The sequence below is a fragment of the Melozone crissalis genome, unplaced genomic scaffold, assembly GCF_028551555.1.
Source record: "Melozone crissalis strain CALT ecotype California unplaced genomic scaffold, PUWL_Pcris_2 ptg000018l_1, whole genome shotgun sequence".
In the NCBI taxonomy this organism is placed as follows: Eukaryota; Metazoa; Chordata; class Aves; order Passeriformes; family Passerellidae; genus Melozone; species Melozone crissalis.
The window spans coordinates 39,199,571-39,216,996 of NW_026535796.1; the positions used below are offsets into that span (position 1 = coordinate 39,199,571).

At 37.8% G+C, this 17,426-nt stretch overlaps 1 protein-coding gene across 1 annotated transcript in view; it reads left to right on the forward strand.

Moving 5' to 3' along the window:
* Positions 1-16,643, forward strand: part of SPATA7 (spermatogenesis associated 7) — a 34,606-nt gene extending 17,963 nt beyond the window's left edge. Inside the window, exons 5-12 of the mRNA XM_054275381.1 lie at positions 1,345-1,478; positions 7,734-8,209; positions 9,237-9,303; positions 9,757-9,905; positions 10,723-10,782; positions 12,060-12,137; positions 13,486-13,543; positions 13,907-16,643. Of these exons, the coding sequence (XP_054131356.1) occupies positions 1,345-1,478; positions 7,734-8,209; positions 9,237-9,303; positions 9,757-9,905; positions 10,723-10,782; positions 12,060-12,137; positions 13,486-13,543; positions 13,907-14,401 (1,517 nt within the window). The 3' untranslated portion in view covers positions 14,402-16,643. The remainder of the gene's footprint in view (positions 1-1,344; positions 1,479-7,733; positions 8,210-9,236; positions 9,304-9,756; positions 9,906-10,722; positions 10,783-12,059; positions 12,138-13,485; positions 13,544-13,906) is intronic.
* Positions 16,644-17,426: the final 783 nt, after the last annotated feature.

Consider the following 17,426-nt stretch of genomic DNA (forward strand, 5'->3'; position numbering starts at 1 on the left):
TGTGTTAAATGCATGAGAAAATTTTCATTTGGTATACAGACTTCAAAAGTGTGTTTGCTTAATTTTTCCCTATTTGGGAATTAAATTATTAATTTTTTCATCAGCCTCACTGTGATTTTTCAACTTTGCAAATTTTGAGTGTTTTGTTCCAGTTCTGGGCAAACAAGACATCGAGGTGCTGGAGTGTATCCAGACAAGGGCAACGAGGCTGGTGAGGGGTCTGGAGCACAAGTTCTGTGAGGAGTGTGTGAGGGAGCTGGGGGTGCTTAGCCTGGAGAAAAGGAGGCTCAGGGGGAACCTTGTCACTCTCTACAAGTGCCTGAAAGGAGGCTGTAGCCAGGTGATGGTCAGCCTCTTCTGCCAGGCAACGAGCAACGGGACAAGAGGACACAGTCTTAAGCCATGCCAGGGGAAATTTAGGTTGGACAGCAGGAAGAATTTCTACATGGAAATGGTTGTCAAGCATAGGAACGCCCTGCCCAGGAAGGTGATGGAGTCACCACTTCTGGAAGTGTTTAAGAAGCAACTCAATGTGGCACTCGGTGCTGTGATTCAGTTGGTGAGGTGGTGATTGGTCAAAGGTTGGACTCACTCTTGGAGGCTTTTTCCAACCTGAATGATTTTGTGTTTCATCTCTGAAAACTGGCTGCTCATAATCTGCCAAAACTTTGGACTATATTGTGTAAGATTTAGGTGACTGATGGCAAACTCACACACAGAAAATTTACCTGTCTTTGGGCTACTTTATCTGATTACATAGATACCTGACTCAACTTTCTGCACTGCAGAGGAGGTCTGGGACTGCAGACCAGTGTGGACTGATAAAAATACCCAGCTTGGATCTGACAGTAGCCCTCTCAGAGCTGGCCTTCATTTTTTCTTTAAAAAATTTGCTTGTCCTGCCCTGTATTTCTGTATTTAGGAAATTCAATGTTGTAAGTGTGGATTTTTTTACCAATAAACACAGGGGTTTTTGTGAAGTACTGGATGAGAGTACAGTCAAAGGTGTCCTAGTTGTAAAAAACTGATAGAAAGCTTATAACTTTTTGAGCAAGATGCTCTGTTAGCAATCCTGATCTTGGAAGTCTTGTATGCTGGTGTTTGTTGTGAGGTAAGAAAATTTCAAGAAAGTTAAGGCACAGCTTCAGCTACCAGTATGCTCTACTAATAATTTTTCTTTTAAGAATAGACATAAATTTTGTAACTGCTGTGAGTTGGAAGTGGAATGTATCTCAATAGTCTGACTTTACTGAGCAATTGGACACCACTACAGTGTTTTCAACTCACTTAGGGAAACAAAGAATATTTCAGTTTGGATCTGACCAACTTTGTCTCTTCCCGAAGTTGCTGACCAGCAAAGAAGAGAGAAACTGAAAAAGAAGATAGCCAGGTGTAGAGAGAAGTTAACTGTGTGTGAAGCTGGCTCTCCATCCCATCCAAGAGACAGAGGAAAGGCTCAGCCATCCTCTTCTAGAAAGGTATGTATTTTAATTCTGTTTAATGGATACTATCATGTACTTCCCTCCCATAGTAACAGCTCATCACTGCTGTGCAGCAGTGAGGGCTGGCATCTTTAAAGCAGCAGAAAGTAGACAAGGATCTTCTGGCATGTGCCCAACACTGAATGCATGTCTTGACCTTCTGACAAAGATGTCAGGTATCTGGATGAAGAGTGCTTGCAGTAAATACAAGGTCTAATTGCCCATGAATTCTCTTGCTTTCACCTCACCTGAAATTCCTGTCCTCTGTCACTCCAGAGCTTTGTACCATTTCCTAAGGCAGAGCTCTTTTACCTCTGCCCTTCCAAGCAGAAGTATCAGGAATCTTCATTTTTTTTCTCAATGAAAAGTCCTAGTTGGTAATACATTTTTCTCTAACAGTATATTAAATCATTCAGTTGCATTTCTTGAAAGCAGAAATAATGCTTTCAGGACCAAAATATGCCATTCTGTATGTATATATTCTGCTTATATGCATAGACTCACCTAGTTTGACTGGCATTTCATGAACCTATGTGGTGTATATTTCTAACTAATAAATAAATATGTAAATAGCACAATAAATTACATTCTTGTTCATCACTGTAAATGAGCAAATGCATTTTGAAATAGAATAATGACTTAACTCTGTGATTCTAACAGCATAAGCTTCATACATTGTTTAAACAACTGTGAAGCCAGAGGACATTCCCAAGTAGTACAGCAAGCACTGTCAGTTTCTTTCTGTGTGACTGATTTTTGTAGCAGGCAGCCTCAGTGTGACCTTATTGCAGTGCAGAGAAATAATGCTTTGAAATTCAATACATGGCTCCTAGTTATGGATGAAAGCACAGGCATGAATAAGAAAAGGGAGGAAATGGGATATTTAAATCTAAATTTTATTTTTATTAATACCATTTTTGTCCTTCCATGTTATTTTTTTGCAAACTTGGAGCAGGCAAAGTTCTTTAAATTCTTTCATTGCAAAACCAAGTAACCTGTCTCTCTTAAATACTGCGTGAACTCCCAGCTTTAAAATGAAAGGATGCACTATAACAAAGTGCAGCTTTTTTCCTTTGTTTTTCAAAATAAGATTTTCTAAAATTCTACCTGAATTGAGCTGGCCATGAGTAAAAGCTCTGATTTGAACAAGACTTGGTATTTCATATCTCCTGTTCAAGTAATCCTATTAATAGGCATTTCTGGCTGCTAATGATTTTTTTAAAATAAATTAATCCATGCCAAAAGTCAGTTGAAGGAAGGGTGCTTCGTAGGAGGTTAAATTTTCTCTTTTAATCATTTGAAGTGTGCCTTTGCCTTGACCTTTCAAGATCTCTTTCAGCCTGTTTTTTTGAGATTTTTTTTTCTGAAGAATGAAAGTTGTGGCCATCTGCTTGTGCATATGAAATATAGATTAGGAAACACCATTAACTGATTCTAGTCTCTTGTTAATTTTGTATGCAACGCACATGTGACTGTGTGAAATGCCTACTGAAATGCTTTATATTTAAAAATTTATTACACTCTTATGATACCAGCAATCTGAACATGTCTTGTGCTTAAATTAATTCTGTCATAATGGAAGATGTCAGTGACTAAACAAAGCAGAAGAACCTTCTGAGCATCAAAGAAAGTTGTTTTCATTAGGAATATTCAAATTTCCTTTCAGACTTCATAGTGATAATCACCTCTTGTGCTGGTTCTTTGAATTAATGCACACTCAGTATTACTCCTTCTTGATAACATCACAATATTTGATAAAAGTAGGAACCTACTACATTAAAGAATTGGCAACCACACACATGCACAAAATGAAAGAGTGTACCAGGACCATAGTTTTGAAAAACAGTGATCCCAGGATACAAACTGAATATATTTATAGAAGGTCCAATTTGTTCACATGTTTTTATGAATTTTCTGTAAAGGCAGCTTGTCACTTCCTATAGGAGAGTTTTGCTCTATCCAGACAGCAGAGAGCAGGTGCTCAGCTGACTTAGAGCAATATTTAAATGGCTTTCTCAAGTTACAAGAATCATACACTCATTTATTGCAAATTTGCAGCTTCTGTATCCTGACAGTGCAGTTCATAAGGCATCTCTTTGATCTCATTTTATAATGGTATATGAACTATTCTATTGGAAGACGTTTTCATACAAGAACAAGTTAAATTCAAGATTAAACTAATCTTACTGTAATTTCAGTGACCCCAGTGAGAGCTGCCTTGGACCATTTATGTGAAAAAGTATTTAGCAACCTTTCTTTTCAAAGTTTGGTTTTTATAAGGCAGCTGATACTTTAGTGACTTTTGAGCTGGAAAACTAAACTTCTTGTAGAAATTAAAAGTAACTTATAGAAAAATCTGGATTCTTTCTTTGTGTTACTACTTTTGCCCATCAGATGACAGCAGGATGCTTTAATGTATTTTTACTGAATTTTCTCTTCCACAGAGTCCATGAAAATTCAGAGGTCCTCTCTCTACAACCTTGTTGCAAAATACTGCTCAGTTTACCCCAGTTTTGTGACTAATAAAATTGAAGCATAGATACATACGTTATGAAACTTTTTTAAGGAATTGCTGAAATGTATCATTGAGTAGATTTGCATCTTTCAAAACAGATTGTACTTGGTTGAATTAACAGAATATAAACATATATTGATAAGCAAGATACAAGTCAAGATTTTTTACTCCAAATTACATTAGTTATAGTTCTTGATAGTTCTAACAGCTAAAGTTCATTTACTGTACTAGAATTTCTTTAAAATTTTATTTGAAGAATAGAACTAAGTATATTTTAATAAATTTGCTATTTGTAGGCATGTTTTTGGTCTTTTGTTTTTGTTTCCTACTTAAACATCTGATGTTTTTAATGGAAAACAGAGCAGCAAGTGAGCACACTTTCTTACTTTTTTTTTTGCAACACAGGATAATTTTCTAAAAAAGAGACAAATTGCAGACAAACAGCATTCTCTGACATTCCTTAAAATCTTTTGAAGTGACATTGTTCCTTGTTCATGGTATTGTTTCTTTGCCTACTTGGAGTGTACTTCTCCCTGTTTGAGTGGTAAAGTTTTGCCTCAGGATAAGGGCTTTGACAGACATTCTTTTCTCAGTGTTTGGATGAGTACATCTCACAGCTGGCGCAGATGCAGCTTTGGGTTGCAATTCTCTCTAGTCACGAGTGAGCTACTTGGTCTGTTCTACTTATGAAATATTTGAGGAGAAGAAGATAACTGCCCTAAGCTTCCTCATACATAAGGAAATTAGGATATTTCCATGTCAACCTTGTGCTTTTTTCTTGTTTTGTATCAACTCAACTGCTTCCGAGGAAGGGAGCGTGTAATTTTCATGAGGTGTAGGTAAATAATTGGCTAATATAACTTCATATCTTTTCATAATAATTATTTTGCATAATGCAGGGAAACAGTTCTTATATGCTCACAAATGCTTCTACAATACAATTTATATTGCAGCTCAATGAACTGCTTTAATCACTGAGAGTAAAGCATTTACAAGAATTAAGCTGTTTAGAATATACACTGAAGGGTATGGAATTAGCTTTTATCTATATAGGTGGATGCTGAAACTTTCCAGTCTTATCTGTTTTCTATAATGCTGAGCTACCACTGCAACCACTTTATATGCAAACAATCACACTGGTAAGCCTCATTATTCTGCTTGCTAACACAGGCATTTGTTTGGCATTGTAACTGCATGTTATCAGTTCAGCATTTAATTATGCTGTAGTAGTAAAATGCAGTTCACTCACATGGGACACCATCAAGAAGAGCATATTTTGCCTCAGCTAAGTAAAAGAAAACTTTTTTGCATTACGTACCAGCAACTCTGGATATTTAGGGCTACTGGAATAGTTGAGATAGATCTTAGTGATGTGAGATAAAATTATAAAGGAAATATATGGTATGATGGCAGTGTGATCTGTGACTTAGTTTTCACAATGAAATACCTGCATTTTTAATATTCTTGTAAATAGCATTTACTGCATGGGACAAAATGTGTATTCATAATAATTGAGCTTTAATTTAAAATATTGTGTTTGAAAAGAAAAAGAATGAAATAGTGTAGATTTTAAGCAATAAAAGTAGCAGAATTATGAGAAACTGGAGCATTTATACAGTAAGAGTCTATTGCTAAGAATTTCTAGAAACACCTTTTTTAGGGTTGAATGTTAGAATAGAAAAATCTTTGTATATTTACAAGCTATACTACCAATTATATAGGTTAATATACTACACTATATCTTACTGGTATACTAGTAATATATTACTATCTTACACTATCTATTTGTGGGTTACAATGTCATGAATTTTCAATAAATGCATAAAGATTTCCAGTTTTAGTCATTGGGGTTTTTTTTCTCCATGCTCACCCCAGTAGGAAACTCCAGAAGTCTCAGGACAAGTATTGATTATCTTGCAGAATCTCCACATGCACTTTATTTTGCAGTTGTTTTTGTGAAAAAATCACACATCCAGCCTTCAATCCAAATCTTAATCAGCTGATTATTTTCAAAATGTGTTCTTGAGGATTTTCTCAAGGTTTATATTGTGCTCAGGCAATGCAGCCCTATTGGAAATGTACTGGATCTGTATTTCTGTCTTACTCCCTCAAAGCAGTTTCCACATAGCTTAATTGTGAGATCAGGATAGGCTACTTGGTGAATCTGTGAATCTTCTCAACTGGCATTGTGGTTGTATGTCATAAATAAATGTCACAGCACATGTACAGGTCATACCATACTGCATCCACCCTTTCTCAGGCTTCCCATGGGGCACATGTTCCTTCAGTAACTTCAGTAATGTAATGCTTCTGCTTAATAGTTTTTCCTTGGCTGATAGAAGTATAATAGAGATGAATGAAACACATCTGGAAATCATCTTCCTTTTCTTCCTTTTGTCACTGCAGAGGTTATGGTCTGTACTGGTGCCTCCTTGCCTTCCTGTTCCTTGTTAGGTGGTGGAGGTACATGAACAAGTTAATTTCTGTGTTAGCCTATCTGAACTAAACTTCAAGTTTGTTAAAAACCTCAGATGGCTTAGAAATTTAATTTTCTTCTTTGGAAACACCTCTACTTGTATACATTCTCTTAACATCTTACAACAATTTATTGCTGATGATGTGGACCTATATGAACTGCCCTAGTGTTAGGAAAGTATGATAGTAATTTTAGAAAATTAGCTGTAGTCTTTGAATTGGGTTTTCTCAGATTTTATAATTCAATTGTTGTTTGGCCTTGCTGATTGCATGGCATAGCAGTGAGATTTTCCAGAATAACACTATCCTCAGCTTGTCTCCCTCACTGTTGCACTGTAAGTCCTGTCTCTGGGAGTTGCAGTGCTAGACAGTTAGAGTACACACAGTGGGAGTCATCTCTTCTGCATCACACAATTGTTGAATTTCATACACAGTTATATGTGTGGATGCAATAAATTGGTTTATACAAAATTTTGTTTGCTGATAGGCTTCTGGTTTAATCTTCCAGTTCTGCAGCATGCTTGCCCATGGAGATTGTAAAGTGTCATACATGATTTTCACTAATAGACAGAATATTCGGTGGGTGGCTGTATCCTAGGTAGGAAAAGAACATACAACATCTCTTTCCATAAGGTGTTTCAGACACATTGTAAAGCAAAATTAGTTGTCCAGGTATTTATGCTTTGATATTGCAAGTTTTTCAAAACTTTATGGCTGAAATAAAATTTCTATTTAATTGTTCATTCTAATTTAACAAAACAAACAAAGAAATGACCAAACCAAAAAAAAACTCCACCTTAAAATATCACTTGAATTTAGTTGTGTTTCTGTCTTATTTGTCTTTGCCACAGTGTCATAATACAATTCTGGAATAATCTTGAATTTTTCAGCATGGGATAATTATGGGTAATGTCTGCCTTAGCTTGCCCAGGTGGTATGAACAGGGGGGAATATTTTAACTGTTCCAAATTATTTGACTCAGTGGAATGATTTCTTGACTTTTAAAAATTTATTGATTAAACTCTTGGTTTGATGTAGCCATCAATATTCTGTAACAGACCACCAATGTTTTGCTACTGAAGTAAACCATTTCTTTATTACTCTTATTTCCACTGACTAGGTTTTAAAATCTGTTAGCACTGAGGCTCTAAGATGGTAATTCCCAGTTACCAACTGGGTAGCTCCCAGTAATAGCTGGGAATACCATCATAAGCAAAGCAGGTAACTTGCAAAGCAATCAGAGGTTGTTTTATTTTTTCCAGAGTGCCTTGGAAGCAGAAGATGGTGTCTCAGCCTCTGCTGGGCAGGCACAGTACCTCTCAGGAGCAGCATCTTCTCACGGCGAGGAGTGCGCGGTTCACTCCGGCGCAGGGAAGTGCGCCAGGAAGCGCTCTCGGCACGCAGCCGGGGGCTCGTACTCCTGCCTGTGCGTGTCACGGGCCGGCCGGCGCTCCGTGCTGCCCCGCAGCCACTCCATCGAGAGCTTTGTCAGCGTTGTTGGCTGTTCCCAGAGCTGCCATGGAAACCACCTCCAGGCCAGCGGCGGGGACCTTCTAGAGCGGCACTCGGAGTGCTTCACCAAGAGCCGGAAGCCTTTCACTCCACGCACATTAATATCGGATGCTAAACCTTTCCTGTCAGACTACAGGTTTTACACTCCTGCTCAAAGGAGGAGGAGATGTCACCACCACCACAGATCATACCTTGTGGAAGCTCAAACACAGACTGATATGACCAGGTACAGAGAGTGAAGTTTTATTTTGAAGCTCTGGAATTTAGATGTTATCATAACATCTTCATAAAGGCGAGATGTTTTGTTCTCATTACATTTGCATAAAACCAGAATAATTATACTGATGTCTTACTAGAACTTACAACTAGAATAATTATTCTAGATGCACCTTAGCAAAAGCCAAAAAAGAATGTGATTTTCCTTTTTTCATTGGTGTATTTTCCTGTCTTCATTCTGGAACAACTGTTTTAATTTATACAGATTGGATACAAAGTGCCACTAAATTCAAACTGTGGAATCTCTCATCTGCTGAGAATAATCATTCCCTCTCTCTTCCCTATGCTCTCTGATGTATAGTTCTGTCTTGTAAAGAATTAACCAATATAAGAATGCAAGTAGTTCCCACTATTGTCTCTGTAGTCTCATGCTTTCCAGTCTGTTAATTAATGCATCATGCAAACATCTTTTTTTAACTCTTGATTGCCACTCTTCGTTGTTTTTTTAATTTAAATACCTTTGTACATACCCTGTATAAAATACTTGAAACAAAATTAGTGTCCTCTTGCATTGAACTTCTTAGCAAGTTGAACAGTTCTGACTTTGTTTCTACCGATACTACCGTGTAAAGAGAAATCTTTTCCCTTTTGTGGCCTCCATGCCTGCATGTCCAACTCCAGTTTTGTCATAGAATAAATTAGGAATTTCCTAAGACTAGAATTATGGTATCTTTGACTCTGCATTGCAATTGTAGATTTTCTGTCTGTGGCTTTTCTATTTTCCTGGCGCACTTTTAATTTTAGGATCATCTCCATTCTTAATTCTGAACAATTATTTTGAATAGTTCAGTTATCCCCTGCTAATATGCAGCTAAAAACTTGTATTGGATCACCTGTCTGGCAGAAATTTTCTGAACTGTTTGGTACTACAGTCTTTTGAGGCCGATGAGACATTTCCACAGTGGCACTGCTATTCTCATCCTACATTTTTTGAAAGTAGTCTACTTGGGAATCTAATGCCTCTCTAAATTTTGTAGCTTTCCACCTGAAGACAAAATGCCTGTGAGAAAAGTTGTGAGTGAAAAGCAGAAGGTCAAGTACAAGGTAATGATGCATCTCTCAGTCATCTGGGTACTCTTCCCACCACCATCACTGTGGGGCAATGCACTTCATCACTGCCACAGCAGTGAGCAGCTGATTCAGGTGTTCTTCTCTCTATTGCCATGACATTACTTAGTTCCATGGAGGAGAGAGAATTTCAGAACACTGAGTGGAAACTATAAGAAAAAACACTGAGTCACCTGAAGAGATCTCTTTGATTTTATTTTTTTTTATTGTTTCTATAAGTGCACTATCAAATATCTGCTAAGGTCATGGATAATTGGTACATGGCTTTCCAGCAAAAGGTGTCCCATTTGTCTGTTTACCCAGAGTTTCTCAGAAAAGATATGGAATTTCTAGGGCTGCTTAATCACAGAGAGTTGTTAGATTCATTTTAATGGTGAAATTTGCTGTATATTTGCACTGATAATAAAGATTTTTGTTTCTGTGTTGTAGGCTGAAGATAAAAGATATACTTTGGATGAGCCTGAGAGAGGAGTAGATAAAAGATATACCTTGGATGAGCCTGAGAGAGGAGTAGATAAAAGATATACTTTGGATGAGCCTGAGAGAGGAGTAGATGATTTTCAACTCTCCATCCCAAGGTGCCTGATTTACAGCAGGAGGGAATATTTGAAATGTCCTTAGCTGGTCCTTAGGCCATAAGTCTTCACTAGCATTTTTCTTTGTATCTTCTTCTCATAGAACTTTTATTGGGTTTTTTATATCAATAGCCTTTTCCAACTTCAGAATTCATTCTTTTCTTGTGATAAGTTCAACTGGGAAGCCAATTAAGAAAGAGAGCTCTGAAAAATATGAGCATTTTTGTCCGAATTGACTGATGAGACATTAATACAGTTGTTAGTTCTGTACATCTGAGTTCACAGACTGTTTAGTACTATAGCTAAATACTGCATTGCAGGAGCATTTCCCACATCTTTTTCTGAAAACTTAATACTGGGATAGCTGTAATACAAGAACAGTGCTGGAAATCAGGCCAGAGCCCAAGGGCTCCAAGCTGATTCTCCTCATTGCTGACCTAAGTGTCCACGCATGACTCGCTGATTTGCTCTCTGGCCTTTTCATACAAAGGCATTTTTATCTGAGGTAAAAAAATGTACTCTGAGCTAAAAAAGCATTCTTACAGATAACAGAGATTGAATAGCATCTGGAGTATCACCAAGGTCTTCTGAGCACTGCATCAATGGAGGTGGTGTAATACTCCTGAACTGTAATCTTTCAGGTTTCAGTGCCACCAGGGGATTTTGCTCCTGGAGCAGGGTTTAGGGGTGTTATGGTGGGTTTTTTGTGAAAGGGAATCATATAATGACACTCCATGGCTCCAGAAAAAAAGTAAATGTAAGGTAGTATAAAAGGGATTTAGAATGTTGTTTTTGTCTTGCCCCCTGATTTTCTGATTAGAGAGACATCATGGTGTCCTCAGAAGTCTTCATCTTCACCAGAGAGAACTGACGATGCTGAGTAAGTATGCTTTCAAACCATTTTTCTTCTCATTTACAACATCAAACTAGAAGGCTTTCCTCAAAACTGATGAACTTGAAAAACAAAATACTTTAAAAAATTTATGTGAATCAAAAAACAAAGAAAATTTATTTTATCTTCAGAAGATTGTACAGTGCCTATAGTTTGTTTGCATTTCTTTTTAGGTCTGTAATCTCTGAAGCAAATACTGGCAAATGAAGCACCAAATTGAAAGGCATTCTTACCACATTTCTGCACTGAAATTTGATGAAAATTAGTAGAGTTTTGAGTTATATTTAGAAACACTACAAAGCTTCATCAAGTGGCCTTGGAAATGTCATTTAATTCTTTGTGCTTTAGGACAGCCTTGTGTATGCCTAACTTAAGGCTTATAATAAAGGTCTCAAATACCAGCTGTAGGCAACTTCCTTGACTACAGAGGGAACCAAAAATATCATCTTTAGGCACAATAACAAATTGTATATAATGAAAATAATGCAAGATATATTCAATTTTTTATTTTCTGTTTATTAAGACTGGAGAATGACTCAGAGTTTGATTGGATGCTTTGGGAGACTTAGAAAGATGCTGTGAAAGAGAAACTGAAATATTTTCTTTTGGGGTTTTCTTTCCTGTTGTCTTTCAAGCAGAACTCCAGACGTTTTTACTGTCCAATTTAGAGTAATTGGCATCAACAACTCTTTTAGAGGTACTAAAATAGAGATAAGAGGTGAAAGTCACATCTCACACTAAGATTTTATCCATCAAGGAGATATGTTGAAATGAGTGGATGCTGCAAATAAGCAGTTAAATCCTTTTCGGCTTCCATTTACAACCAGGAATTTTCAGAGAAAATTCTCTAGAAGCTCCTTTGGAAGCCTATACCCAGAGCATCAAACTGCAATTGTTCCCTTTTTTCCCAGTTAGCTCCCCTTTCTTGAGTGCAGTGCAAGTTCTGAACTCTTGCCAAGATTCACTGATTCCCTCGCTTGGGATCTCTCTGCTAATTTATTCTCCAGCAGAAAGTTAGCATAAAGGCAAAGCCCTGTGACCACCTTTCTAACAGTCTCATACTTTACAGTTTTTTATTATCCTGATTGAACAAAAGGTTTAGCTTGTCGTGATAGCCTTACCTTTTATGAAACATAACTGCTGATGTAAGAACTATAAAATCTTCTTAATGACCTTTCCAGTGAAGGTGATTAAACCTACTAAAATATGTCATATGTGTTTCTATGGTAGAACATTTAACATTGGGGTTTCTATTCTCCCTGCAGAGAAGAGGAGCTTTTGTATTTAACTTTCATTGAGGAAGTAACAAATGAAATTCTTCAATTTGGCATATTTTCTAACAGGTAGGTTACAATTGTTTTCAATTTTGCAATGCTATGTCAGAAACCCATGGACTCCATGAGTAAGGGAAGTAGTGATTAGTAATAATGTCTTTATACACACATATACACAGTTAGCCCTTGCTTTTGTTTTGTTTCCTCTTCTTTTTGCTTTATGTAAGAAAGAGGAACTAGGAAATACCTTTGGGTCATCGACTTTGATCTGCTGCTATGTACCATGAGATAAAAGCTTCTGTAAAAACTGACCTGGAACCCTAGGTGGAAAAATACTAAGAACTCATTTTAGTCTGCAACATCTGTTTTGTTAAATAAACTGAGTTACTAATCTTTTACACAACAGGTCCTTTGTCCCCCTTCTGTCCTTCCAGTTCCAGTATGAATTCAGTCTTCAACATGAGTTACAGGGTTACATTCTCTTGCAGATAAAAGTTCACCAACTGCTAAATCAGAATTTTTTTCAATATGATACTGGTTCTTTCTAATAAAGAACTCTCTATTTATGCAAAAAAACCCATTGCAGTATTTCTATACATACACAGAATATATATACAGAATCTTAACCCATTTTTGAAAATCTGCATTCAAGGCAGTCTAATTTCATATATTCTGATCTTGCTTTGGGTTGATAATGTTCCCAACTGGTTTTGCTATTCTGTGTGCACTTATTTTTTTTTTTATATGTCAAGGCTGTCAATAAGAATACTAAATACACCAAGTAAAAAAATTCATCTTCAAGAAATTTTGAGAGCAGTCTACCTCTGGCTCTTTTACAGTAATTTTTTCTTCCACTAGAACCCTTCTTACACAATTTTTTTATAATTTCACATGTAAGCTAGATTAAATTCACTTGACTTTCTAGAATTCTGTTCCAGTGACTGTGTACTTTAGTTGTCACAGAACACTTTCTTTACAGAATCTTTTTTCTCATTCAGCCTAAGAAATGGAAGAGAGCTCTCAGGACTGAGTATTTTTCTCTGGATTTTTTTTTTTTTACTGAAGCTGGATTTTATTCATTCTTTTTATTTATTCTTGTGCATAGCAGCCAAGAGATTTTGGATGCTTCAGCAGGCCAGTAGAGTCACCACTGGATTGGAGCACATAGGCACACCAGTTGTACTGCAAGTCACCCCACAATTGCCATGTGCTGCCCAAAGCCATGTCTGCCTGCTGAGCATGTGTCCAGTGGGTTGCTGACTACAGGTAGTTCTCTTTGTGACACAGTGGAATAGAAACAGTCTTAGAGGTGCCATTCAGCTAAGAAATGGAAATAAAAACATACTGTCATTAGGTTATGTACATCTGTTAAAAGTTGGTTTTCCTCCTGTGAAATAATTTGATTTCTTATTTACAGGGTTCTGGATCAACTATTTAAGTTCCATATAGAAGAAAATAAGAACCGCCTTGATGAGGTATGTGCTGCCCTTACCGTAGTCTCTGCATATGGTTTAGGTGACATTTCCAAAGAGCTGGGCAAAGGCACGGGTATATTGGAGGGTAAAGGTAACCAAAATATTCAGAATACTCAGTGGGGAGCCTCTCTCTCTCCATGAATGAGATCTGTTCACTCATGGGTCACAGCAGATCAGGAGTCACAGGTACTGTGACAATGAATGGACAACAGTCAGTTCAGTTTGGTGACACTCAGTGTTTCATTTACTCACTTGATTGGAAGCAGCCTCCCTTTCCTTCTGTCAGAGTCCAGCCCTGTGTGAGCAGTGCTCAGGTGCCATGGGGCTGGAGAAGTGTCACCCTTTTCCTCCCTCACCCCTTAGGGCAAAATGCGCCAGATGTTGGAAGTGCTGAAATCAGACCTTGGCTGCGACCAGGACAGTGACACAGAGCAAATCCATGCAGATCAGGAGGCCTCGGGCCCACTGGAGCAGCACAAGTGTGGTACAACAGAAGAGCCTGAGTTTGACAGTAAAGGTCACAGGCTGAGGAAAGCTACAAAAAATGAAGAATTCCTTGAGAGCAGGGACTTGTCATCAACGAAACCACACCATTGTCGATCAGTGTCCTGGAGCAAAAGGACAAGGGAGACGCAGGGCAAGGAGGACTTCTCAGAAGATACCACTGAAGTGATGGGTGCTGGGAAAGAGTCTGATTTCTGTGGTGTGGTGTTTGAAGAACACCCAGACACTTCACCCACCTGTGAGGCAGCTTCAAATTGCTTTGGTTGTTGCAGTGATTATGACACCAATAAGGAGCTTGATGAACTTGATGGAAACTTTGCAGAGGCCCTTCACATTTCACCTAAGTATTCATAACTGTACCCAAAACTTACCTGTTAAACAGAGATAGAGCTCCTTCTGTGGTGAACTGCCATTTGTCAACCAATAGTAAATTGTTAGGTTTATTTTCAGTTATTTCTGTTTAAATACTGGTACGATCTCTGTAGCAGGATACTATTAATTGGGCATTAATCTCTGTGTAAATTAGATCTTAAAGGATAAAGGGTCAGTTAAGGGTCAGTTATCAGAAGAATTTTTTGTATTTTGCCCATAATTGTATAACTCAAAACAAACTTGAGAATATTAAAACTAGATTTATATTTTTAGAGCTGTAATAATAAGTTATGAAATATTTATTGATTTAAATAAATTAATTGATAGCGCATTTATGATCCTGCTATAAAGATCTGAGATGTTCTAGTCTGCAAGAATTCAACAACTTAACATAATCTTAACATCAAACTATGTCCTCTTCTGGAATGGACAAGCAGTTCCACCATGCAGTGTGCTTTGTTACCATTTGCAGAAGCCCATCAATGAAAAATCAAACTATTTAACAAGAAGAAAATCCAAATTTTAACAGATCTATGTAGATTAATGGCTGCAGTTTTTTATTTTTAGTTCTTTACTAAATGCAACTGCTAAGTTCAATTTCTTGCACTGATGACAGCCATGGCATAGCATTCTGCATCAAGCTCTGGTTTTGGAAAATGATTGAATTGCTTACTGTTTGTTGACTAGAACTGTGTAGAAGAAAACACATCAGGCACCTCATACAGCAAATGGAAAATAGGTGGTGTATTTTCTGGTTTAAGTTTAAATTGAAGTTAGTGCATGCATTGCACGAAATCAACCCAAATGTCATTGTTTAATCAGAGTACAGCTATTACCTGACATTCCTGTTGCTGCAGAATGAGTTTAACAGGTTCTGAGGAAATGCTGACAAGTTACATTGTCTTGTTGTAGGTGAGGAACTAGGAGAAGTCTTAGGAACCTGGATTAAGCCTGTCCTCTGATATCTCCTAGGGTCAGTTTCTAACCTCCTTCCTCCAAAAACAAGCCCAAGCTGTGCCAGTCCTTACATAACAACTGCCACCACCTGCCTCCCCTGTGCCTTGACCAAAGTCTGTGACTCCATCAGCCAGATGACCCATTGCAGCTTAAAGGAGCTGAACAGACACAGACCACTGCTTCACTTAGGAAGCATAAACTTTTAGACAAAAAAGAAATTTCAAAAAACAGCTAAAGGAAGGCAGTCAGAGAAAAACATCTGGCATTATCACAGCACTGCAGTGCAGAGCACAATTTCAAAGAAAGCAAAAGGCATTTTCCTGGGTGCCTTGTCCACAATAATAAATGGCACTTGTTGACAATGAAAGGAGACAGAGTTTATTTTAGCCAGGTACATGTGGCTGGGCAGATGGGCACCAGCCTTTCATCTGCCACGCTCAGTTGGTTGCCTTGTAAGCCTGGCCTGCAGCGTGAGTGCTCTGGCTCACTGAAAAGCAGGTGAGATAATGTGAGCACTTCCACATTCCCCCATCAGAGCCTGTCTTGTTGAAAAGATGTGACCACAGGGCTGAGTCAGTGCAGTGCAGGGAGGGTTTGTCCCTGCACAAGTGATCACAGACCTCCTCCCATCCTCAACTCCCTCTCTATTCCTTACCCAAGGGAGCTGAACAGAAAGGATGCCCTAGGAAAACTTGTTTCTAGTCTATGAAGAATTCTGTCCCACAGGGACCGGTTCAAAAGCTAAAGAACATGGTTTGATGCATACAAGTATAAAGCCTCTTTGCTCCTCGGCCAGGACTTCACCCACTCTTCAGGCCCTCCATTCCAAGTTCTCCATTCTTGGTCAATAATAGGAATTTAGGGGTTTTTTCCCTTCCTATCTCTACACTTGTGACTTGTACATCATAAAAAATGTCACTCAGCAAACTCTGGCTTCTGGTCTGCATGAGTCTGATTAAAGATTAGTAAGAATTTCACATTCAGATTTCACATGCAAAAATACTTTAGGAAAATCACAGAAAGACTCTAGTGATGACATACTCATTTCCTGTAATACAAGTAACATAAAAACAAATAAAAACCTTGACCATATTTCCTATTGATGAACTGTCTCAACATCAATGACATTTTTTTCTGAGTAACTTTTTTTTCTGGGTAACAGCAACTTAAAAGAGGAAAAAACTTGATTAAGAGAGACCTTTCACAAAGAAAGCACCTGTCTTCCTAAACTGTAAGTGTGAACATTTATTGGATTCACAGTGACATGTCTGTTAAAGAAGCAGAGAATTACACACCCCAATATCCAGCAACTGGAGCAGTGAGTCCAGTCCACCAAACTGGTTTCTCTCATTGTAGAGGCACTCCTATAAGATAGGCACTCCTATAAGTAGGGAAAAAACATTTTAGATAGATGCTACCTGTATAAAATCAGTTTATGTGCAAATCCAAGAGCAAATTCAGGCTGCCTTGGATTTAAAACTTTCTCTCTTCTATTCACATTTACTTTTAAGATAGTGCTTAAAATGTAAGTTGTTTAAAGACCCTGATATGCAAGCCTGACCCACAGCACTGTTAAGATTAATCAACACTGCAAGGTTTGGGGATTTTTCTGAGGGTTTCAGTTGGTTGGGTTTGAATTTTTTTCTCTTGTCAAATTTTACTTTGTGTTGTTCTCAAGTCTTGGCACAAGCAGTAGCAGAACAGGGCATCACACACCATTACATGCCTGAATCTTAAGCTTGGGAGCAGTCAGCAGCAGTGATCTGCAGTGTAAAGATTTTTTCTGCCCAGATTCATGTGGGTCATGAGTACACACATCATAACATCAATGTTTTTTCAGATAGACAAAAGCCTGCTAGTGTTACTTTGCTGTAACAAAACAGCCCCTTGTCTATAAAGCTATAGTTTTGTCATCACTGCTCTTTGCTTCAAAGGTAGGATTCTGTTTATTTACAAAGCAAAGTAGGGATTTTGGTCATTTGAAGTAAAGATTAACAGGATCAGAGAATAAAGGTGCTCACATGTCTTAGGGCTGACCAGAAAACAACCA